Source organism: Ixodes scapularis, unplaced genomic scaffold, assembly GCF_016920785.2.
Source record: "Ixodes scapularis isolate PalLabHiFi unplaced genomic scaffold, ASM1692078v2 PGA_scaffold8__174_contigs__length_109621045, whole genome shotgun sequence".
NCBI lineage: Eukaryota > Metazoa > Arthropoda > Arachnida > Ixodida > Ixodidae > Ixodes > Ixodes scapularis.
In genome coordinates this window covers 22745281-22770591 of record NW_024609883.1, presented here as the reverse complement: position 1 = coordinate 22770591, position 25311 = coordinate 22745281, and the positions used below count along the sequence as shown (strand labels likewise).

At 49.0% G+C, this 25311-nt stretch overlaps 1 protein-coding gene across 2 annotated transcripts in view; it reads left to right on the top strand.

Annotated features, from left to right (window-relative positions):
• The window catches only part of LOC120839696 (helicase ARIP4), a 50394-nt gene extending 25341 nt beyond the window's left edge, over window positions 1–25053 (top strand). The window contains exons 12-20 of one of the 2 annotated variants that reach the window (XM_040210039.2): window positions 2368–2507; window positions 5655–5886; window positions 9243–9542; window positions 12054–12229; window positions 14176–14330; window positions 14612–14790; window positions 18419–18583; window positions 20592–20647; window positions 24130–25053. In XM_040210039.2, coding sequence (XP_040065973.1) covers window positions 2368–2507; window positions 5655–5886; window positions 9243–9542; window positions 12054–12229; window positions 14176–14330; window positions 14612–14790; window positions 18419–18583; window positions 20592–20647; window positions 24130–24357 — 1631 coding nt within the window. In that variant the 3' untranslated portion in view covers window positions 24358–25053. The remainder of the gene's footprint in view (window positions 1–2367; window positions 2508–5654; window positions 5887–9242; window positions 9543–12053; window positions 12230–14175; window positions 14331–14611; window positions 14791–18418; window positions 18584–20591; window positions 20648–24129) is intronic. The other variant, XM_042286629.1, reaches the window with a different exon arrangement.
• Window positions 25054–25311: the final 258 nt, after the last annotated feature.

Below are 25311 nucleotides of genomic sequence, written 5' to 3'. Positions count from 1 at the left end.
TCTGTGGCAGCGTAAAGGCATCACGACAGGTGAACTTATTTCAATACGTTATTTGTCGTAACTTACCTTCACATATTGAAAAGTCACCGAATTCATTTAGTTTGCACCTCGACCGTGGCAGGTTTCAACAGGGTTCGACGAAGCGTTGGTGCAGCAGACGACAGAGCCGGTACAAAGGAGAGGGATGAGAAAGGGGCAGCCGCCGTTGGCTCGTCGCTCGCTTGAGTCGGCTGCTCAAAAGTCATTGCCTACTCACGCTCAAAAGTCATTGCCTACTAACCTGCGCCTACTCACGTATGCCGCGTGGTAGCGGGAGGAGGGGCGTACCGAGGACTCCAATTATTCGTCGCGCGGTGCACGCAAGCTTTTGGGATTTTTAAAGGGTCTATTGGGGCTTGAACCCTGTTTCTCCATGTGGCAGCCACACATGGGGCCAACTTTACCATGCACGCAACTGCATTTACTCGTGTAATAGACGCACCGTTTATGTGCTTAGCCCGCGAGCCTACTTTCCCGTAGAGCACGGATACAGTCGCTCGTCGCATCCTGTGTAAGAAATGTGAATAAAGGTGCTAAGAAAATGATCTGCTGCCAAAGTATGATCTGCACTGTTAGCATTTTCATGTGGAGACATTATCTCTGGTCCACTAGCTTTGTTCATAGACAGCGTGTCCATTACTCTATACTCCGCAACAACTTTTCTTGGCAATTCAGTGGAAGGTACAGGCCCGCGTCCTCTCTCCCATTTTGAGTGTGCGCGGGCTCTCCTCCTCTCCCCGGAAATGGGGGAGGAGGAGAGCCTGCGTACACTCAAAATGGGAGAGGGGACGCGGGCCTGTACCTTCCACTGCATTGCCAAGAAAAGTTGTCGCGGAGTATAGTAAATAAAGTAATTAATTTGTTCATCCATTTATTGTTTCCTTAAAGGCACTTCTCAGGTACATTAACCATAAGAGGGTGAATACATATCAGTCATAGCAAATATAAACTGCAAAACAAACGGGCAGTTTTCTGCTAAGAGTGCTGGCACTTTAAAAAGGTAGGAATAAAACAAATGCGGAAACATGTGGGTGTGAATACAAGACTGTTAAAGTGATTCCTTAGTACAAATGAGACATTTGAGCTCTTCAAAACAAGCCGGAGTCGCGTACGACTATGGTACCTGGAATGTGTCTTCGACTAGTGTGTATAATATCCTGTTCTGCCCATCAAAATTGCATTGAAGTTATCCCGAAGTAACAAGTGACGTCACAGAAGCCGGAGTGTCACGCTGTCGGGAGTCGAAATCCTGGCAATTGGTGCTAGAAGTTTTGGAAAATAGATCATGCTGACAAAGACCAGGGAGCACGAAATCTGTCCTGCACAAACCACACTCCGTGTGTGGCTTGTGCTCGTCTTAAAGCGGCTGCTTTATAGGACCAGCCGACTTCAAGAGCTGCGTCGGCACCATATGTGGAGGTCAACTAGTCTGTAACTGCTAAGCAATATTTAAAAAAAACGAACCCCGGTCACTGGCGTGGAAGCCGAGCACGCTGCTGACTGAGCTACGAATGCAGCACACAGGAACTGGAGGAGCAGAAGCAGGTGGTGCGAGACAGCGTGCAGATTGGAAAGGGTTAGAAAGGGAGGAGCAGAAACAAGTGATGTAGGAAGAGTGCACGGAACAAGAAGTAGAAGAGGGAGGAAAGCACACTTTTCCTCTCCTGGTGGCCCAGAATGTTCAGTGCTAATGCTTTGTATCCGGGTGGTCTGAAAGGAAGCGTGCGCAGCGTCGCAAAGAGACAGTGGTGCAACGTAATCTGTTTCCGTACAAAACCCTGCCCCATGCGCCACCTGAACTTGGAGCACCCATGTAACGCTCCCAGCGTGTCACTCGCTAAGGACGCTCGTCCGGGTCGATAGTTCACAATGATCATTCGTGACACCCGTTGATGACACTCATTTGTGACAATTTTCTCATAGAAAACGACCTATAAAACACATTCTGCGTTACAAGCGAGCAAGAATGACACTGTCGCCATCGCCGCGGCATTCCAACTCCTGTCTGCCAAAGCTTCTGTGAACTGTCAGGCTGGTCAGTGACTGCGGCAGGATGGGCGTCTGCCACATCCGAAACTGTTGCTGCGACACCGTCAGAATTGTGGCCGTCAACAACATGATACTTCTGTGGTGTCATCGGGCAGAAATCGAGGGGCTTTTTTTTAGGACTCGGTAAACACACTATTTGTAGTCGCGTTCCAGGCACCATACCTATCACTACTACGTCGTAGGGCAGGCCATTCCAGACTATGATGATTCTGCGGGGAAAGAAAATATTGACCTTAGTCGTGCCGCTCACTGTGCCGTCTGTGACGTGTCTGCCCTTAGGCCAGCCAGGGGTGGACCCCTCGGACAACCCATACCCATTTGCGGCAGAGACCAGCGGGATGTGTGCAAGGGCCCCCAAATACCCCCCGGAACCGGCCGCCTTCCGGGAGAAGTCGGACAACAACATCAGCTACGAATGGGTGCGTTGTTGACGTCCGGCTCGATCCAGCTTCCGAAGCTGCGATCGCCCAATCAAAGGGACTTGACCTCAACTACATAATCGAGTCCAAGCTGTGAAGTTCTGTACTGTACTTGGGGCGCCGACTGGGGCTGAAGAGGGTGCTTGCCATTTTCAGCAAGTTCCCTTTTCAGCCAAGCTGAATGGGGACTTCACTTCATTTAATTTTTTTACTCGGGAGAGTCGTGAGTTCGCAGAAAGGCTGAAGGCCCGTACCGGTTGGCCTGCAAGCACAGAGTTTAAGTTACTGGATGTGGTGCCACGTCCAGTAAGGGTGATTATGGGATGATATAATGTACAAGATGCAGGATGAGGACGACATGCTCTTCCGAACTGCCGCGCGGGTCTTGGAGCTTCGGTGGCAGTTCAGGCGAGTAGGCCAGCAAGCCAAGGCGACCTTTGCCGGGCTGTTCGATGATGGTAAAGCCTCGGCGGTTGATGTGAGCTCACCTCGGGGAAGGCAGCGGCTCCACGAAATGGCCCAGTCGAACTAGACGGCTGCCACCCCCGATGAATCGACGTCCAGGGCTATAACTTAGCACTGCAGTCCCCCGGTATAGCTTCCTGTTATTGTCGTAATCATCCGTTCAATTACGACAAGATTTGATTACAACATGCATTTTGATATAATGGACTTCGCAGGATGAGCTAGTTCTTGGACACTCTTACAGCCGTCATGTGGATATAGTGGTGTCCTTCGGTGGGTTTGACTGATATCTCTTTCATTGCAGTTCATTTTTAAGTGCGGTTTCATTTCAGCCCCCAGGGAAAGTTCCAATTTGAAACTCCCGAGTGCGCACGCACAAGAGAGTGATACCGTGTTTGCATGATTTTAACACGCCCCCAATTCTAACCCACAGGCAGATATAGCACCCAGATATTCAAAAAGTAAATTGCCGCTGATTCTACCGTGCAAGTAAAACAATGAAGGTCATACACATACTTCATAGAACAGATTTTATGAAGTGCACGCCATTTTATGAAGCGCACACCAATACAAAAATAAATACTGTGCACTAGTCACCGTTGTTGGAGTCCAACAATGGTTCTTCGCTGTCCACAGAGGTAGGTAATTCTTGGTTTCGTCTAAAGCGTTTTAGGTGCCGCGCTTCTTGCGCTTGTACGACTGTGTGACCGTCGGCTCTGGGAGGGCAGTCCTCCAAACAAGTTTGCAAACTCGTCTGGTCGCTAGGATTGCGAGGCCACGCAGCGCTGCTCCTTTGTTATCTTTTCCTGCCAGCTTAATGGCCTTTGGTTGAAATAATGCCTCCTAGTTGAATCTCTTTTGGTTTTCCTTCTCAAAACGGCAAACACGATTCCATAGACGTGAGAGAATGCACGTGATACGGGTCTAGGACAACTCCTTTACGGCGAATTCGTCATAGGGCAATCCGTCAAAGGAAGACTCGTCGAAGAGGCCAGCTGGTCGCCTCTATTTCTAAGTTAAAATATATAATTTTTGCCCTGAAACTTCAAAACAGGTACTGCCCTATAGTAATCTGTAAAATCGCCGCATGGTAATTCACTTCAGTGTGCTCTTGTCAAAGATAAGAATTTGCCGCTTTCACAATGCACTGGGGGATGGTCACACGTCACGCGTGTATCACTGGGGCGCATGTTAGCCTACCCGGCCCACCTGTTCACTACGCTTCACGGCGACAGTCCGGGGCCGGTCAATACAAAAATGTCAACCCCCATGTCCACCCGTTCAACCCACTTTGCGGCAGCAGTCTGCGGCAGCTCATTACAAAAAGTAATACAGAAAAGGACGATCCCGAGATGACGCATTTCTCAACTTCCCTTAAGGCTGTGTCCTGTCTTTTCACACTGGTGATTTTTCTTTCAGTCTTGTAACCCAACAAAAGTGCTGTCCCTACTCCAAACACAAATAAATATTTAGGTCATAAGATAACAATAGACAACTAATTTTTCCTCGGACTTATTTAACCCATTTGTCGAATCGCCCTTCGAAAGACTGCCCCTTTCGGCAAGTTGTCCTTCGACGAATTGGCCTGTTTACGAATGGGCCGTGAACGAGTTGGCCATCGATGAGTTGGCTGTCAACGAGCCGGCTCCCGCGAGATACGGATAGCAAAATGGTGAATGTAAACAAGTGGTCACAATGGTGATGGGGCTAGCCACCTTATATCGAGTACCGTGTTTTTCTTTTTGAGTTTTGGTTTTTGGTTTCAGTTGTAATGCCCATGTATTTTTGGGCAGAGATTTTGTCGAAAAAAAGTATGTGTTAGAATCGTGCAACCGCAGTAAGCGGACAAGTTGTGATTAAAGAAGAAAATTCCAAGTGTCTTTGACAGGAATTGAATGCGGGACTCCAAGGTAGTGAGCTCGTTGCTCAACCACTGCGGCAGGGGAAGGCTCGTGCAGTGCCGGTTCCACCATCTGAAAACTGCGGAATGTGCGAGTAGGGAGAGTGGGTAGCTTCAGCTTTCACTCCCGTCGCGTGACAGCTTGTCAGCCGATGCGCAGTCGAAAGCAAGGAGCCTGCTCTAGCGTCTGCCATGGTTCGGGGATTCCGCTGCTTCCAACGAAGGGCGCACTTTCGGAAGGGGTCTATGATAGAAGTCATACGCTTGCTGGTAGTGCTTCGGTCGTCTTCACGGTGCCTCTAGAGAGGAGGGAGCAAACTGAAGAGGACCTTGCCCAACAGAAGTGGCGGCCCAGTGAGCCTCGGCGTGTTCGTCATGGCAATGAGATGCCGGAAAAGAGAACAGCATTTGGCTAGGGACAGAGAAGCAAGGTGGGCTCGTTCTGCTACGGTCGAGGGCCGAGTGAGGCAGCGAAGTTTCTCTCAATCTTGATCAGTGAAATATGACCTTCAATAAAGAAACGTCGAAATGCGGTCGCATTTAGACGTATTCTTAGCGAAGCACTGTAGAAACAGAACCCCCTTTTTTGACACTGTTCTTCCTTTATCTTGCGAGCACATTTTATCCAAGAACAAACATACGGTATGCATATTATTGTTGAAGTTCCCACTTGTTTCGGGCTGCCTTTTAAACTGATGGCTTTTCTTGCGTGGGTTTGCATCTGGTTGTCTGTTGCTCGTTACCAGAGTTAAAGCTGCCCTCCTCGTTCCTTGTGACTGCAGGCGTACCCACTGCTGGAGCAGTATCAGCCAGACCAGCTAGAGAACAGCCACAAGTTCCTGGTGCTCATGACCATCCTGGAGCAGACGCTGGGGGTGGGCGACAAGCTGCTGGTGTTCAGCCAGTCCCTGTCCACCCTGGACCTGGTGGAGCGCTTCCTGGGGCAGCGGGAGGTGCCCCTAAGGCCAGGCCTGCCCCACGGGGACAAGTGGGCCAGGGGACGCAACTATTTCCGTGAGTGCACTGCCGAGAGCCCGCTGTCTGGGGTCTGCTATGTAGAGTCCGCCATTGACAGCGCCGTCTGGAATCCTCTATCTAGGGTCCGCCGTCTAGAGTTCAGAGTTCGTTGTGGAATCTTAGGGTCTGCCGTCTGGAGCCTGCTGTCTTGAATTGCTGTTTAGAGTCACTGTCTAAATTTCATTATCAAGAATTTAGAGTAGCACATTTTAGAGTTGCCATCTAATCTTCAGTGCTGTCCAGAATACCGTCTAGTCTAGAGTTTTCGTCTAGAGTAGAGTGCCCTATTTAGAGTCTGCTGTAGCCAGCTGTCTATAGTTAGCCGTCTGGAGCCTAGGGTTTGTCGTCTGGAGTCTAGTGTCTGTTGACTAGAATTCTAGAATCTGCCATTTTTTAGACTTGCCATGTAGTCTAGAGCGCACCGCCTAGGGTCTGCCGTCTAGAGCCGTCGTCTAGAGTCAGCCGCCTAAAGTCCGCCGTCAAGAGTCTGCTGTCTGGAGTGAAGGGTCCGCAGTCTAGAGTATAGTCATTTGTCGTTTTTAGAGTTGTCTAGTCTACAGTTCTGTCTGTAACCATCTAGTCTAGAGTAGAGTGATGCCTTGTATAGAGTCTGCCACCTGGAGTCTAGAGTCTGCCATACCTGCCAACTCTTCTGAATTTTTCGTAAAATGTATGAATTGGGACTAATTTTACAAATCTTGTTTCAAATCTTACGAAAAATATTTTTTTTTTTTTATTTTTTTTATTTCATTTTTTTTTTTTGGTGTTGTTTTCTGTAACTTTGTTGTTGGCGGTATCTTGCACCGCCACAAGAGGGCGATAGGTACCGTCCACAGCAGCGTCGTGGTTTTTACTATCTTTCTATCCGGTGGCCACGGATCGAAAAGCAATCCAAAGATCAAAAATCCAAAGCTCAAAGCCTTTGTTTGTGTGTTCGTCGGTGCACAGGTGCACGTTGGTTCGGCGTGTTCAGACGTTGTTGGGCCTCGTTGTTTCGGCCAGTTTCGAGGCGAGAAGTACGGCGTCTGTGTTTTTTGCACGTGTAACTGCAGCATTCTCCTGGTCACTGTGGCTTCGCGGCGCAATGCGGAACTCCAAACCTCAAAAGAGGTACTTTTAGGTGTTCCTGAAGTCCTACACGTCGAAATTTCTGTGCTTCGTGCCGCCCAAAAAGCGAGAGAAGTTTGGATTGTGTAGCACGTGCATGTGTGATGTAAGCATTTCGCACGCTGGCCAGGCTGATATTAAGCTGCACATCGCTGGGCGTAACCCCTTCCCCCCCCCCCCCCCGCTGCAACCGCGGGACTTTTACGAATTTGAAAGTCCACAGTTTGGCAGGTATGAGTCTGCCATCTGGAGTCTACAGACTGCCATTAGACCCGTTGTTGAGAGTTCGTTGTCTAGAATTCAGTTAAAGTTGGTATTTGGAGTTGCCCCCTAGAGTCACCATCTAGCCTAGAGTTTTCGCTTAAAGTAGAGTGTGCCGTCTTGAGTCTGCCGTTTAGAGTCTGTCATCCAGAGTCAGTCGGCTAGAGCTCACCATCTGGAGTCCGCCATTTTAAGAGTTGCTGTCTAGAGTAGAGTGTACCGTCTAGAGTCCATCATTTAGAGTTCATAGTGCAACATCTTGAGTTTGTGTAACGGAAGCAGAGACCCGAATCGTGTCCGTTCGGATGGCCGTTTATCGAAACACTGCCCCTGTGGTGTGCACGCTCTCTCATGCCCCCAATCCCCCCACTTCTTGTTCTTTATTTCTCAACAGTCCACCTTTTTGGGTTTCCCTCTAGTCTAGATTTTGTCTCCAGAGCCTGGAGCCGGCTGTCTAGGTTAGTGTGTACCATCCAGAGCCCAAAGTCTACCATCTAGAGTCCGTTTTCCAGGGTTGCCCCCTAGTCTAGTGTCTGCTGTCTAAAGTTGCCGTCGAGGGCCTAGAGTAGAGTGTGCCATATAGAGTCTAGGGTTTGCGGTCTAGAGTGTGCTGTCTAGAATCTAGTTTGTCGTCTAGAGTCCACCTTCTAGAGTTGATATCTAATTTAGACAGGGTGTCTAGCGACCGGGAAAACCGGGAATCTTGAGGGAACTTTTAATTACCGGGAAAAATCAGGGAATTGTCAGGGATATTTTCAAGAAACGAGCCCAGTCAGTGGAAATGAGCCGGAAACACCATCAAGCACCCTGAGCAACAACTTGAGGACTTGGGGGCAGAAAGAAGGCAATAAGTTCTGCTTAAAGCGGAGCGCGGACTCTGCTCACCCGATGTAGAGTGTGCCGCACGATGCAAAAGGAACAGCCCACCAATCCAGTCCAAGCCTTGGATTGGATTGGATTGAGGGCACGACACTAGGCTGCATCCAGTTAGAGATACTAGATTTAGTAACAGATGGGAAAGCTGCAGACCCCAATCCAATCCAAGCCTTAAGCCAAAAGTATATGAAAGTATTCTTCTGGCGGCCATGCTGCCATTCGGTTTCCTTTCCGGAAGTGGCCTCGTCACCAACGACGTCGGTGGCAAGAAAGTGCTCGTTTAATCCGGACTGGACGAACCCGAATACTTCGGAAAATGCAAGTTGGATTAAGCCCGTGCAAAATGATCCTCGCACTGCTCAATGCTCAATGCCATGTGTTGTAATGGTCATATATTTAACCGCCTCTACAGTGGTCAGGGAATTTCACCTGAAATCGTCAGGGAAAGCCTGGAAAAGTCGGGGAATTTCAAAACAATAATTTGCTAGACACCCTGTTTAGAGTCTGCCATCTAGAGTCTGGAGCCCACCGTCCAGAGTTCCTTCATCTAAAGCCTAGAGTGGCTTCTGCCACAGTGGCTCCGATGATAAGTACCATAGCACACTACATATCCACATTACTAGATCACTTTAGTTGTGGAACGACATAGAAGTTCAATATCCATCTTCGTGGCACGGGCTGCCAGACCTTTTTTTTAGACGTCTCGTCATTTTTTTATTCCTTTCTTGAGACAACACCGGGTTTGCACAGACTGAGGCGAGGGAGCATTGTGCGGGGCGACTCGCAACACGTCGACACACAACGCATGCGACCATGCGCAGTCAGTTCGTAGTGCGCGAGTTTGGGAGCTGGCCAACTGGGCCAGCTGGCCTAACTTCCAGTGTGCCAGGCCACGGCTCGCAACAGATGCTCGTTAAATTCAAGTTAGCTCCGATGCATAGGTATGAGTTTATTTCTTTTTAGTATGCAAACAATTGTTTAGGGGCCGTGCGGGCTTCTGCGCAGCTTCATTGTAGCAGCGACAGGATGGAGGTTTCTCGAAATTGAAGGGAACCTTGGCAATACCGCGTTAATGGACAAACCCGACCCCTCTCCCCCGGACAAACCAGGCTTGGACGGCAGCACGTCGGCCCAGGAGCGCGAGAAACTGATCAACGAGTACAACGCCAACGCGGGGGTGAGCCTGTTCCTGCTGTCGACGCGGGCGGGCTGCCTGGGCATCAACCTGACGGGGGCCAACCGCATCGTGGTGCTGGACGCCTCGTGGAACCCCTGCCACGACGCCCAGGCCGTGTGCCGCATCTACCGCTACGGCCAGGCCAAGCCGTGCCACATCTACCGCCTGGTGTGCGACAACTGCCTCGAGAAGCGCATCTACGACCGGCAAGTCAACAAGCAGGGCATGTCCGGTGAGTAAATGACTCTGTTAATTCCAATGGTCCTCGTGAAAGTAGATGGAAAATAGCACAGTCAAATCCAAAGTCAGAATCCCTCAAAAACTGCTTGAACGTTCATTCTGCTTGAACGTTCATTCTATAAAATACGAGTGTCTGGGTCCTTGCCCGGCTCCATTTAATATGGATAGAAATGTGACTGAGTGAATCTTCGTCGAGAGGAGTAATGTTGGCTGGGCGAAACGGGTCTGCGGTTCCATTCGTTTAGCGAGATGTTATCTCTGACTGGTCATTTTTGACAGCTTCGAAGAACCAAGCTTTCTGCACTCTCCATGCAGGAGAGAGCCTTTTCTATTTGAGTGGTTTAGGCCACGGGGAGCTTCTCGAGTTTTGTGGCTGGTCCTTCAGCTCACGTTGGCAAACAATCTTATGTTAGTGCTTAAAATGCTGGAGCAAGCTGCTGCTACTGTGTGATTTCACTTCAGTTCTTGCAATGATGATTTGGGTTATATCTAGGGTTCGGAGTTTTCGGTTTAAACTGATAAAAACCGATAAAAGTACGCCGAATCCATTTTCGAAAATTCGGTTTTAACCGAAAAGGGTCAGTTTTTAGGTTCGGCATTTTCGGTTTAAACCGATAAAAACCGATAAAAGTACGTCGAATTCATTTTCGAAAATTCGGTTTTAACCGAAAAGGGTCAGTTTTTAGGTTCGGCATTTTCGGTTTAAACCGATAAAAACCGATAAAAGTATGTCGAATTCATTTTCTAAAATTCAGTTTTAACCAGAAAAGGTCACTTTGACCTTCCAGTCGTACCGCAGAACCGTGGCAAAAAAAAAAGTGGAACGACAGTGTCTATCGAAACGTGTCCGAATGTATGGGATACACGGATGCCATCACGACGTTTTGTTTTAATGTACGCATCATCGATCGGAACGTGAAGTCCGAAACGCGTAATGACTTCGCCATGTTGAAACTCGTTGTAAGGGAAACTCGTTGTAAGGGAGACTGACTTCGTGGAAGCTCTGCATACTGTGTTGCACTTCAAAACGTCGCAGCGTGTTTCTTTTGGCGGTCACAATTGGTTGATTGGCCGATTTTGGCTGAGGCAGTGCTTCATCTCATCAGCCTGCCAGTGTCCAGTGTTAGCGTTGAGTGGGCATTCTCAAAGCTCAGGGTCATAATAACAGGAAACAAGGGTCCGGATCAACGAGGAGAACCTGGAAAAGCTAAAGTACACGTGTGTGCACTATAATAAGATCACATAATCCTGATGCACAGAAGGTGAAGTTCCATGTTTTTTTCGGCGTAGGCTTTGTATCTGACTTGTTTGTACTTCTGAGTTTTTTTTACTTTTTCTTGTTTCTTTTACAGTTGCACACATTTGCCAAATAAAGTGTCCATTTATTTTTCAGTGTATCGGTGCCGTTATTTTTTGAGTGATCACAAATATCAGAGCTAACAGGATCATCTGACCCAGTGTCGGTTGGTGTTTATTTTATATTCACCGAAAAAAGCCGATAAACTTTTGTGGGCATAAATATACGCCGAAAAAAACCGAAGATTCATTTTTAAAATAAACACCGAAAAAAGTACGCCGAATTTTGAAAAAATAGAAACCGAAAACGCGGAACCCTAGTTATATCTTTGATATTTTTGTTAAAGATATAGTATTGGTAAGCCATGACCTTAGGAGGCACCTTGAACCTTTGGTTAAATGTGAACGCCATAGTTAAATCTTTTGCAGACATACACCAGTGTGAAGCTCGGGGAGTGGGAATTAATGAGATTTTACGGGGTGAACCTAAAATTTAAAGCTTTTGCATAAAAAGATAAAACTTTTCCCGAATTTGAAGAAATCAGCTTTTCAGTACATTTTTTTATATTATTTGCGAATTATTGCTTTCTCAGAATACATAATAAACGACCAATATTGCAATTTCAAAATGGAGTTTAGTCAGCAATCGCAGTGGAATTTGCAACTGAATGTAATTCAGCATTCGCAACTGAATGAGAGTCGGCAATTGCGAGTGACTATGAGTCGGCAGTCTTAACTGAGTGCGAGCCAGCAATCATGGTTGATGTGAGTTGGCAGTCTATAAGTCAGTAATAACTGAATGTGAGTCAGCAGACAACTGAATGCAGCAGTCGGAACTGATTCTGGGTTGGGAACTATAACTGAATCTGAGTCAGCAGTCACAACTGAATGCGAGTCAGCGATCACAACCGAACACGAGTTTGCAGTCTCGATAGAACGCAGCAGTCGGAACGGAGCTTGAGTCAGCAATCGTGGCTGAATCGGAGCGAGTGGTCAGAATCGAACGAGTTGGCGGTCGCGACTGCGTGCGAAATAAGTCGTAACTGAACGTGAGTCAGAAACTGCGCCCAAACGTGAGTCGGCAGTTGCAACTTAGTCTGAGTCAGCAGTCGCAACCAAGTGTGGGTCACCACCGTAATCGACTGGGCAGTCGGAGCTGAACCTAAGCCAGTGATCGCAGCTGAATACGAGGCCCCCTTCTCCCCAGACCGCGTGGTGGACGAGATGAACCCAGAGGCGAACCTGACCTGGAAGGACGTGAGCACGCTTGTCCAGGACAATGAGGACGACCCTCCTGTGCAGGACCTTTCCGCCTCGGCTGGGGGATACTCAGACTCCGTGCTGCGCACCCTCTCCGTCGAGTACTCCCAGTGCCTCACCAAGGCGAGTGCCCCCTCCGCGCTCGTGCATGCCGAGGCGCACTTTGTGGGAGTTCGTTCCGCTCATGGAGGTACGAAGCTTCTGGAGGCAAGCCAGAAGTGCAAAGGGACATTCCCCCAACGACGACCAAAGCCGCAGCCGTTTTGGTCGTCGTTGGGTGCGTGTCTGTCCGCACTTCTGGCTTCACCTCTGGTGGCGTCATGTCACCTCCAGAAGCTTCCTACCTCTGTGGCAAGATGGGACACCAAGCGCATCCTTTTAAAGGAGCTGTGCAACAATTTCAGGGCTTTGCTTAAATAATTGTGGAAGTTGATGCCTGACACTTCTGCAGTGAACTACAGAAAACAGATTTTGCCTGGATACCCTAGTTTTTACTTAAAAAAATGAAAAAGATCCAGGTTTTTGCCGCCTCTCAACTCGTGCATCGTCTTCCGGGTCACGTGCACAGTGACGTCACTAGAGTAGGCGCGGAGTTCCGGAAAAGTTCTCTCTTTAGAGCCATCAGCGAGCAGCGAGAACTCATCCGCTGCCGACCGCGTGACCACCCGTCCTTGCCCGTCCGGCGCTGTCCCCCTCCCCCTCCGGCTTCTGGCGGCTGTTCGCGGTTTTGTGGACCTAGGATAGATGGCGCCACTAAAACTCCGTATAATAAAAGTTGTCGATGATACCAGGGTGTTGATGCATTTATATATATGTTGGAATGACAAGATTTGTAAAAAGAGTTACCTTTTATCGAGCAGGTATTCGCACAACTTGCTATCTTTCTTACAACGACCCAAGTGACGTCACGCCGCTTGTTTCTCATGGCCGCCGCTCGTGGCTGCAGGTCGGGAAATATTCCAAGTTTTGCCTCGCTATTATGCGGCGGAATCGCAACATTGCGATGAAAGGAGGTGTGTTTTCTGCCATTTGTGACACGGTGAACAATATCAAAAGCAGAAAATGCCAATTCTTTCAACGTTAAAATCGTTGCACAGCTCCTTTAAGGTACATATTCCATGCACCGTACCTACAGTCGGTTGGCGCAAAGCATACGTAAGAACTTGTGGGAGAGTCTACCTTCTTACTGTCTTTTTTCTTTGCCTCCTGGTCGTTGCAAGACGTCGCCAGTCACGCAGTGACACCGCCCTATTGCGCATTTTATTTCGGACAAGAGCTTGATTACACGAAGATCGGCATCTCTTTTATGGACCGCTATTTTTATCAAATCTTTTGTGAAGGCTGCGATCTCCATCAGTGGTTTTGAAGCGAAACTGTTTATGGCTAAAAGTCCGTGGATTTTTTGTACACAGTGAGTAAAAACTTAACGCTCCTGGCACACCCTCCCAGTATTAAAGAATCAATGCAAATAACCAAAATAAACCGTTGACGAACGTGCGTGCAAGGTGCTGTTTGTTTTAGGCTTTTGCTTTAGAACAGTTACTGCTGCAGACGCCGGCACATGTGGCATGTGGAACACCATTCCCTGCATTCTTCTTGATGATTGGGTAATTTAGGTCTATTCAGTAGATTAATTATCAATAGCACCATTTGCAAGGTCAGTATAGACTCTCAGGTAGATAATCAAGGTTTCTCAAAAATTAGCTGCTGTCTGACCCGCGTCGGCCATGTCTATGCTTGCACCGCCCTCTCTTTGTCGTCGTTCCAAGCGCCTGCGTGCCTAGTTTCCTTTCCTTCCCCGGGGTGGCGCTCCCGTCGCGCGTGTCTAGTTTCCTCCAGTTCCTCGAGGCGGGTCTGTGTCACGCGCTGAACAGCTTCGCTGGTCATTCGCCTTGACAGAGCAGAATGGCTCATGATTTTTTACATCCTTCTTTCTCCAAATTGGGTGACTTATAGTCAGGGACAACCTGGAAAGGAACAATTGTGGTAGACATTGCAAATGATGCCGCCATAAGAGTCTCGTTGGCGGGCGATGCCAGTTCTTACCAATCTCTCCTTCTGACCCGAAGGAGCCCTTTGAGCACGAGTCCCTGCTGCTGGACCGCAAGGACCTGAAGCTGACCAAGTTCGAGAAGCGACTCGCCAAGCAGAGCTACGAGCTGGAGAAGAGGGCCACGCTGCACGGCGGACGCAGCTACGTGCACAGCGCCGCCTACACCAACGGGTATGCGTGCGCCCTTCACGTGCGCGCTCCACGAGCACTTTTCCCTTGGCTACTATGCTCCGTCTGCGCTGCGTCTCGTGCTATGATGGACTATAGCCATAGCTATGGGCTGCCAGGTCGTTACGGGCCAGCGACGAGCCACAGAGTTGCTCTTGCACTTTACGCATGCCGGAGTATTATACCGTGTTCAAGATTGATGAGGGGCCTTGCATCCGAGTGAGGGGCCCTTCAAGCTTGGTGACAGACCGATCAAGCGTCCCCTCCTCGAATGATTCCCGCAGGTACCAGGGCTGGCAGAACCGGCAGCAGGGCAACGTGACGTTTGTGGGGCCCGCCCAGACTACGCCGTCGCCCTTACAGCCGGCCTCCAACGGGGACATGCCCATCTGGGGCAGCCCCAACGTGATGCAGTCGCTGCTGCGCCAGGGCATGACCGTGCAGCGCATGCGCGTGCCTGCAAGTGAGTGGACGTCTCTTTTTGTACGCGAGGACGTCTCGGGACGCTGTTCAGTGTGCGCATTAACGTGCCCGTTGTTCTTTATTAATGTAGTGAGTCGCCGAGTTCACAGGCACTGAAACACATTCTTGCAATGTCACCACCGAAATCACCCAGTGCTGCTGTTCTTCTCACCGCTGATTTTTCCTTCTCAGCTTATTCGAAAGCAACAGCATTTTATCAGTGTCTAGTTGGCACTGCACTGCATCTGGGAAGAGACAAAAAGGGTACTAGACACAAAAGTGTCCTGGCCTCAATATCTCTCTTGAGTGATTTAGCCATCTTGCTCCTTATTGTTCAAATAGATGTTTAAATATGTAATACCATTGATAACCTTTCATTTGCATTCATAGTACAGTAGGCTTACGATAATTCAAACTCGGATATTTCATACTTCTGGTTAATTCAAGCAAGTATCAATAAATACAGGTGGATGCTTAAACTTCGGCTTTAAGAGTAGAACGCAATGGCTATTACATATAGACTTCCGCTCATTCCCAAGCGGTGCAAGCTTGTCTGCATGGCCTAATCAGTGGCGTGTCTGGCTGGCAACCTAAGGGTCGTGGGTTGGAATCTCGCCTCCGCCTAAAATTCTTCAAATATTTTCTTTGAGGCAAATTAATTACTTTATAAACTGAAATCATTTGAGACATGCGGCGACCTTTAAATCGCATTACATGCCACGTTTTAATCGCTTTCATTCCAAGCAAGACGTCACGTTTCACGTGAGCGTTGTGGGTTGTTTGAAATTCCCACTTGGGGTCATGTGGCTGCGACGTCATGACCCTTTCGAGCAATTCTGAATTTGAGCGCACGGCACCGACACTGACGCGCTTTTTTTTGGTGACACGAGCTCCTTAGAGCTATCGCTGTTCTCCCGCCATGTTTTTTATGTATTTATAAGCCGCTTAATTCGAACGGCATTTTCGTGTTAAGTCATACATTTTGTTCTTGCGGCCCTGTTAAGCACGCTTGTTTCTGAGCACCGGTGCGCTGCGGAGAAGCAGTACTCACGGAGCTCGTTTTCGTAGTTTTTGCTTCTCCACAGTCCATCGGTGCTCGGCAAGAAGCGCACTTGACGGGGCCTAAAGGGGGACACGAGTGATAAAAACGGGCGCTGTGCAGCGGTTTCTATAGCATCTTGTACAGATGCCATGACGTGGCAGCATGGCACAAGTAAACATCACAGCATCTGTGCAAGTTGCTATGGAAACTGCCACACGGTGCCCGTTTTCATCACTCATGTGTGGATGGATGCTGGATGAGCAATCTTAATTAATTCTGTATCGAGGTGTTCTGCGCTGTCTGAACAGTCTACAATGAAGAATGTTTTTGAGGGAAGAATAAATTTATCTCCTACATTTTGCCAGTGTTTCGTGTGTGGCATACCTGAAAATCATAAAATATCTGCTTTGTATGTGTAGCCATCCATATAACAAATAATTTAATCTCGCATCTAAATGAATTTCTGATGATTCAAACCTACAATAATTCAAACAAAACTCGTGGCTTCCTGGAGTTTGAATAAATGAGAGTCTACTGTATATTAACCGTCTGTACAACCCTACATCGGGGGTAATCAAACCTTTCAGTCTCGAGGAACCACTGGTCCCAGTGTTGATGCAATAAAGATTCAATAATTGGCTCAGATCTTATAAAAAGGATGCCTAAACTGAAAGAACACTTTGCTTAGGGTCACGGTGTGACATATATCTAGGTGTAGACACCGCACCCTTTGCAGCTGTCAGATAAACTCCTCTCCTCATCTTGGTCGTAAGTGGCAAGCCTGATGGGTCCTTGCCGTGCGGCTAATCAGAGCTGCATGAACCGAAATAGTTTGGCTGATGTGACCCGCTAAATCTGGCTAGAACAAGACGACCTCGCGATAACACAAGCTGGAGATTCGTTTTTGCTATGTCACTCCACTCTGAGCGAGCCCACTTAAATTCGCGGTTATGAAAACAATTCTATAAGTACGAAAACAATACTGCATTCAAAGACCGCTCACTTATTATGGATCTCCAATAAAAAAAGAAGACACGCAAATAATCTTTTTGGAAATCATGGTGTTAAGGCGCAAAAGACAACGGACACAAGAGAGAAATCAGACATACATTTGCATGCAAAAAGCTTGCAAATAATCTTTTTGTTTTTAAGCAAAAACATGCTTGCTCAATTAAAAAAGGTCAGGCAGTTTAGGGCACGGGTTTGCAAGCCCTGCATAGCAAACGCTTTCCGTAGTGTTGAATTGTGGTGGTGGTGGGAATATCAAAAAAATAGTTTTCTAAACAAGAAAAGGGAATGAAAAACAGTAACGTTTCTAAGAGATTGTTGTAGATAAGGAAGCGTGGGCAATGGACGGCGTAGAAAAAGCCAAAGTCGCTCACGTTAACGAGAAACCCTCTCAGTGCGACGACACGTCACTTCAGACATGGGGTGGCTAATCCAGAGTGGGTTATGAATTGGTAACGCAATATGGCAGGGGACGCATTTGGTTGCCAGATCAGCGGTCATGGTTGCTAGACTGTCAACACGTTCAAAAGAGTTTCCAAACTCTCCCAGTATAGACGGCTCTGTGGCTAATGGCAGCTCCTCGCGGGCCCAGTTTCCCAAGCTTCTCTACGAGAGACACGCTTGTCTTTAAAGTCGTTTTATGGGTGCGCCACGTTACATAAAACTTGTCACCTGTGCTGCGTGTGTTGCTTAGACACTGCTCCGTCATCGACCCTAGTTTCGTGCCTCAACGGCGGCAATAACAGTTTTATGAAAGCGTTGAACGTCTCTGGCGCAACGTTTTAAGCCATCGACCGTCAAGGTCAGAGCAGATGCTCCAAGGGGGAAGTGCGCGCGCCCAGGTGCCATAGGAACGAGACACTTTTTTTTTCTTTTAGTTGCGCCGTTTGGACAGCGGAGACGCTGTCGGCCGAGGTTACTCGGACATGTGGCAGTAGGACTTTATCTGGTCGATTGCTTTGCAGCGTTCGCCGTGCTGCGTGTCCTCAGATACATACATCTTACACCTTGCTTAGGGTTCTGGGATGGCCGAGGAAAGTGGGGCGCTAAGGGAACTGCTGAGGGCACCCTGGGAAACTTCTCGGTTCTCAGCATCTCACCATGGGGTTGCATGCTCTAAGGGACCTGGCAATATTTATTTATTTATTTCAGGTATCCCACAGCGCCCGTGAGGGCAATATAATGGGGGAGGGGCAAAAAAGGTGAATGACGCTGCAGCAACGCTCTGATCGACTGAAACCAGTGCAACAAAAAGAACCCATTGCAACAAGAGAAAGAATACTAACACACCCTTATACATTTCTAAACAAGTACAAAGAGATATGGTTCCACTTATCAGATGCTCTAGTTTAAAGTTGATGGAAATCAAACATGTCGCGAAGTTGCACTCGTCTAGAAAGTTGCGTTTATACGAGTTCCGATCAACGATCCTACGAGAACAGAAAGTACCTTAGAAATCGGTAAACAGCCGCTTGATCGAATTTCGCGTTTCTCTCCTCGTGGCGACGTGACTCGTGGTTTTCGAGTTGCGCAACAAAGTGACTGATTGACGGACGGATGGACGCGTCCGCGCATGCAGAGGTGACCATCCCGCTGAACAACTCCGCGGACCCCCCCGTGGAAATCCCTCCAGGCACGGAGATCCTGGTGATGAAGACCCCCAAGGGGGTCTACCTGAGGATTCCCGACGGACGCATCATCGCCGTCCGCATCCCCGGGATCGGAGAGGCCGGCCCGCAGTCGAGTGAGTGCAGCTTGTGCTCCCTCCCTCCTCGTCTGGAACTCTCGCATTCTCCAGACGCCGTCGAATCGGGGGGGCAGGAGGAAACGCGACACTGCCACTATTTCGCGTCTTAACCCGAACACCATACCAGCAAGCTCAAAACCTTTCTCCAAGGAGTATAGTGCTCTGTGCATTCGGTGGAGGTTATTAGGGTAGGAGCTATAAACTATTACAAGCAAACATTTACCGAAACTGTCCCGAAGTATATTCGCCAGCTATATCTGCTGTTATAGGTTGCTGTGTCATTTTGGCGTATGCTGTTTTTATGCCATGCTCTCTTGTGGCATGCTGTTTTGTCATCCGCCCTTCTGTAGTGCTGCCAGCGATTTGAACTCTGCTTTCTACGTTCTCTTCTATAATCGCCGTGTCCCGCCAAAAGTGACTACGCCGGTAATTTAATATTTTAACCGGGCCATTATGCTCGACACTTGGACGAGTTTGTTTCTTGTGACCAAGGCCAACTGCTGCGCGGAAATAATCGGTCGATCCAGAGTGAGGTTCTTGCACCGCCACGTGTCATGCAAGCTCCTGTTCTGTTTCAATGCGAAAGATGTAGCGCCTGGCAACAACTTCATACTTGGGCATGGTCGCTGGCTACTACAGTCGAGCGTGTCGAAAGGTTTTGCACGTACTGATAGCGAACCTTTGCATCTACTCTGCAGCATCAAGGTTGTTCTTGATAGACAATACATTGGCACTTGACTCACAACGAGAGTTAATAATGAATCATTTGTGAAGCCCTGGTATGGGACACGTTAGGCTTGTTGCAGGTACTGTGCTGAGAAAAAGAAACACTTTTGGCGTGCCCTACTGCGCTTTCTAGCTACGCAAAATGAAACTGTAAAGCTCATGGCGGCACTGGTGGAAATTACAGCACGTCCCCTCAAAGAACTTGCAGGGTATTGTTGAGTGCAAAAAATAAACTATGCAGTATTGCCGAAAGCTGTCTCCACCCAATTGGTGGCACTGGTGGCCTGAACTAGATGCCAAAGTTTCAGAACTCACCATTATTTACGAGGTTTAAGCAATTTTCTAGAAACTTCCGTGGGAAAATGGGGCCCCTTTTGATAATTTGCACCATTCAGCTCCATGTATTTGAGGACTCGTTCAGCCGCCATTTTCCCATTGGAAGTTTTCAGAAAATCGCGTATATAAGGCAACGGTTAGTCGTGAAACTTTGGTCTCTGCATGGGAGCACTAGCGCTACATCTGGACGGAGAATGAGCGTTCGGCAATGCAAGGTGTACATTTGTGGCAAATAAGCTTCGCCGCATATTTTTGGGGGGGAGACACCCCACCTTGAACAAGTTGTGCCTAAATAAATAGTCTTACATTTCTCTCTGTACCTCGTTCTCCCATGCACTCACGTTTTGGTGCGAATAACCGGAATTTTTTCGGGGCTGCGGGGGGACAATGCCACCGCATTTAGAGCTATCTACGACATGTCGCCCCCATGAAACATGGCGTTTCCTTCGCTGCAAATATGAAGTACTATGCAGTGGAAAGCGCTCACTCTCTGTCCAAATGTAGCGCTAGCCATCCGAACCCAGATGCAGACATTCCGGAACTAACCGTCGTCATATTCAAAAGTTACGCAATCTTCTGAAACTTTCGACGGGAAAACAAGGCCCGTTCTCGGTAGTGTGTGCCGTTCGACTTTGTGTAAACGGGAGCTTTGGCGGCCCCCATTTTACCATAGAAAATTTCTGAAAATCGCCAATAACTTTAAATAAGATAACAATTGATTGTGAAATTTTGGTATCTGGTTCAGACCACTGGTGCTACGTTTGGACGAAAGCTCAGCATTCCATAAAACAAAATTTACTTTTGCAAAAAAAAAAAAAAAAAAAAAAAAAGAAAAGTTTTCTTGCGAGACACTTTGTATCTGGTAGCACCTCGTGTCCTCGACGTCAGTTTGCCGAGCGGGCAAGTTCTCCAGCAGCCGCTCAGTTCCACTCTTCCATTGCAGGTGAGGGCACCAGTGCTGGCGCTGCAGCCCACTCGGGAAACAAGCAGAGCTTTGGGGTGAGTCATGGTTCTGCGTCGTAGCGTGCAAGACGCCTAAGGGGTGCCGGGACGCGTCTGAAGTCTTGCCACACGTTCGTCCACCGAGTGGGAGTCATTTGATCAATCATATGTTTCATTGTGCCCCCAAACAGCCCGTAGGCCTTAGGAGGTGTGCACATACATGTGGCAAAGGAAGGAATACAGTATAGACCACTTACAACGTAACCGCTTATAGTGCAGGACCGGGTATAACGCGGTTTTTTTAAACCACCGGTTCGCCTCCCATAGAACTCCATGTAATTACATACCGCTTAAAACGCAGGCGCGTGAAGGGAAGTACCGGTTATAGTGCGGTTTTTGGAACAGCCCGCCGACCGCGCCGACGACCGGAGCAGCGAGCACGCTTCCCTGTGCGACACTAGATAACGGCGCGAGCCGCAACAGCACCCTCGCGGGGCAAGGAGGTTGCTCGAAGAAGCGGGGAAAAGCGAAGAGAGAGGCTTCAGTTGCCATAGCGATGTCAGACCAACCGCAATGTCAGACCAATCGCAGATCGAGGAGAAGTGTTTGCGCGTTGCATGCCGCCAGGTGCACATCCACTATTGGCCCTCTCTTTCCCCCTCCCCCTTAACTTATTCACAACGCTTACACACACACACACACCTGTCACGGGCGGGCTTCTTCTATCCGCAAACATGGCGTCGGTTGTGATCGTCGTCGTAGACGGCGTGGTGGAAGCTCATCATTTCGCGTAAAAGCGCTATCCTTGACTGTGAATTTTCGTTGTGTGTCGCTATGACAACCCAGCACGTACTAGAAGGGAAGATCCATCTACTCGTGCGGCGATGTCGTGGCGGCGCTCTCAAGACGGCAGAAACGCCCGTGTCGTCGTGTTTGTTTACTTCGACTACAGTGGTGATTTCTAAGCATTTGTGTCCTCGAACATCGCCCGGATTTCTTGTTTGGCGCATTTCATGCGTGTGCTCAAGTTGAAGGTATTACTGGCACGTACCGTATGAAGGATGCGAATTTTCACGCGTTTTCATCACCGGAGAAAAGTGATTAGAATTAGCAATCCTGAACGCTTGCAACGTCCATCCGCAACCCGCGACGCCGTTAAAAGGCTGCGCCAGGCAAAAGCCGCTCATTTCTTTCAAAATGCGTGACACACTTAAGACAGAACTGTACTAGTCTGGTGAAATAGACTTTCCTCAAACTAAGCTTTATTTTTCATCTAACATAAAATAAATTCTTTTACAAAGGTAAGTTGTCTCATGGCATGTATTTTGGCCTGAAAAATTGATGTTTTGGTTATAGCGCGGTACCGCTTATAGTGCAGATTTTCGCAACTCCCGCGACATTCGTTATATGCAGTCTACACTGTATTGCTAGTGAGGAAATACGAGTACCAGCACACTTTTTTTCCACTTTTCAAAATGAGCAAGAAGTCCACATCAGGGTCATTAAGCGTGTCCAGCATAAGTTGCATGTGTGCCAATGGACGGCCAAATTTTAAGTCCAAAGAGGAGGGGACAAAAAAAGGTGTAGATGTAGGGAGAGGTTTCAAACAGTCTGTCTTGTGTCGAATATCACGAACTGTGTATATTTGAATGGTCGATGCCCTCCGTGGTAAAACCTCGTTAATTAGGATTTCACGAAACTGGCACAAATGTCAAAATTACCTGGAAGTCCAAATGGTGGGTGGGCAAAGATGACGGGGAAAGCGTTTTCTCAGTCACCTACCTTTACTTTGCAGTGGCCCATGTTACAGTCGCCTGCTTTTTGGACAGATTTCAGGCCGTGGTATGTTTTTTTTGTGAGCACTGTTGTATGCCTTGCGTCACATACACTAATGGAGTTCTGTAATGGCAAAATATAGTATGCGATATGAGGTATGCCCCTGGAGGAAAAAAAATATGTGATGCCATCAAATACCGTACAAATACAGGCTAGCGAAATGCAAACTGCTGTTGGCCGAATCAGTAGAATCCGTAGCCTCTCAATATGTGGTATATAAACGGTATATGGTATCAGGATGCAGAAATGATCGACTAAAACAGGGGATCTCACACCGTGTTTCTCAGAGCATTACCAAGTGTTTATCAGAGTACCCTCAAGGTCCCTGCTCCCAGCTAAAGTATTCTTCCAGTTTAGCCAATAGGGAGTTTTATAATCACGTACGCAATTTTAGCACACGCTAGCGCCAAGTTTACGCACGCAAGAGAGTTTTCGAATAGCCTTTCTCTGTCGCGACGCAAAAGCCCAAGCATCTCGCGCTTGCAACGCCTTCAAGATACAGTCACAATTATTATTTCACGCACGAAATGCTGTGACTTGAGAAAAAGAAAACAGGTTTTTTTGGTCCAGAGTAACATTTTAGATTTGTTTAAACATGCGAACGCAACGCGAGCGGTCGTGTCCACCTGCGTTGTGTCGGCAGGAGGTGTCTTGTGTACTGACCTATGCACACCGTACCTTTGCCGAGAAACGTTGGCGCGTCGCAAGCATCAAGTTGCCAGTGAATGCTGCCAACCTTACTGGGTTTTTCGAATTGAGTGCAATATCGTCCCGTATTGAAAATAGCAGTCGCGAGGATGCTGTCAACATTGCTCTCACGACGCCGCTAAAGTGGCCGCAGCCATGGTCCTGAGAGCCGCCATATTTTAACTGTGCTAGTCTTGGCTTTAGCCAACTTCTCGTCACAAATCGTCCTTGGAAAAGCGCGAAGACTGCGTACACACGCAATTTCCTAAAACAGCGTACGCTAAAATGGCGCACGCAAAGCGCAAAACGTGGTTAGCGTTTGGCGCATGAGCAGTGGCGACGACGCTATTCTTTGCGTACGCAAAGCTTTAGCATGCGCTGTTCTAAAACTTCCTGCTATCTTCCGAGATCCGAGCCGTCCATTGATACGTAACTATGAGCTAGACGCTCCCAATTTGTGCACTGTTGCTTACAAGATCCAGAGGCTTCCCTGCCGTTTCGTCACATCATTGCCCAGACACAGCGTGCCGCTCCACGGATCCATGGGGTGGCGGGTTCCTATCCCGGCCAAGGGGGCGCTTGTTCCAGAGGAGGTGCCGCCGCGTAATCGAGAATTCGGTCGTACGTCAAAATATCCTTGGGCGGACGAAACGAATCCCCGACCCTCGTTGGTTCGGCAGGTAAAATTCCCAAGTCTTATTTTAACGGATGGGGGTTCCTCAAGATGGAAAAGTTTGGGAACCCCTGACCTACATGCCCAACCGTCAGGACTGCGACATTAGATGGCACGACACGCCGGCTGCTTCAATGTCATTCGTTGCCGCTGTGGGACAACTTGTGACGTGTGGACAGGACGAGACGCCACACCAGCCTAAGACGTGCTGCTACATCATTTGTTGCTCTTCTGGGACAACTTTTGACATGCGGACGGGACGGGATGCCAAAGACATCTAAGTTAGGAGACAAGACTCGGTTGGGCGAGGGCGGTAAATTTGGGTCCCCGCCCTCTTGCGCAGATTGTGCAGCCCTCGCTGCAGTGCGGTGGCCGAGTGCAGCTGTCGGGGGCGGCCGGGGCGGCGTGCCAGAGCAGGGCGGCTCCCGAGGTGATCAACCTGGATGACGACAGCGACCTGCCGGACGAGGACTCGAGCGAGGAGGAAGGGGCGCCCCCGCCGGCTAACAACGGGGCGGCCGCCAAGACCCCGTCGCCCCCTCTGGTGCAGGAGGGACCGCTGGCTGTGTGACGACGGCCCCCGTAAGGATCTGTGCCGGGCTAAGAGCTCCCGGCACGCCACCGGGGCACTTGCGCCGACGGGGCGTCAGTGCTGGCGGGGCACTTGCGCCGACGGGGCATCAGTGCTGGCAGGGCACTTGCGCCAATGGGGTGCTAGTGCTGGCAAAGCACCGACGTCGACGTGGCTCCAAGGACAACGCAGCTCCAATGCCGAGGCAGCGCCAGTGCCGACAGGGCACAGACGTCGACGGGGCACTGACGGCCGGCTGCATCAATGCCAACCTGGTGCTGTGTCACACCGGTGGATGTAGGACAGCGGCCAACGGCGGACTTTGCCCCGCGTCTGCCAGCGGAGGGCGTCCACCGGTGGTTGCAGAGGACCGGGGGACATTTTTCGCAGAGTGTGGAAGACCCCGACGGGCGACGCGGAGGCGACGTGCGCAGCTGTGTGCAGTGGACCGGTGTGCCAGTGCTGTGGCAGTATTTATTTCGGGACCCTAGGGACAATTATACCGGCAGGCATGCCGCCGATTCCAAGACTCGAGGTGGGGGGACGCAGCGTGTGGGTAGGGTGCCACCAGTATTTATTTGTCTCGCGTGGCTGCAAAGAAGGCAGCCTAGACCTTCAACATTCCCTCAATCCCCTCGTCCCCTGTGACTTTGATGACATTAAACATCTTTTTTTTTTTTTCATTTGGATTATGCAGTTTGTGTGGATGCCCCACGAATGTGTTTGAAATTTCTGATGCTGCTCCGAGTGTTTCGCACCTCTATTGCAGGTTTCACCAAGTTGCATGTATCTGTCCTCCAGGTCAAGATTTCCCTAGTGTTATCGGAAACACAGGTGCATAGCTGCACTGTACCAAATGGTTGCTGCACTACCAAAGGCCACCAGCATGCCTGCTCTTGCAAGAGACAGAGCGTGCACTTCATGAAATGAATGAACCAAATAATGGAAAAGTTT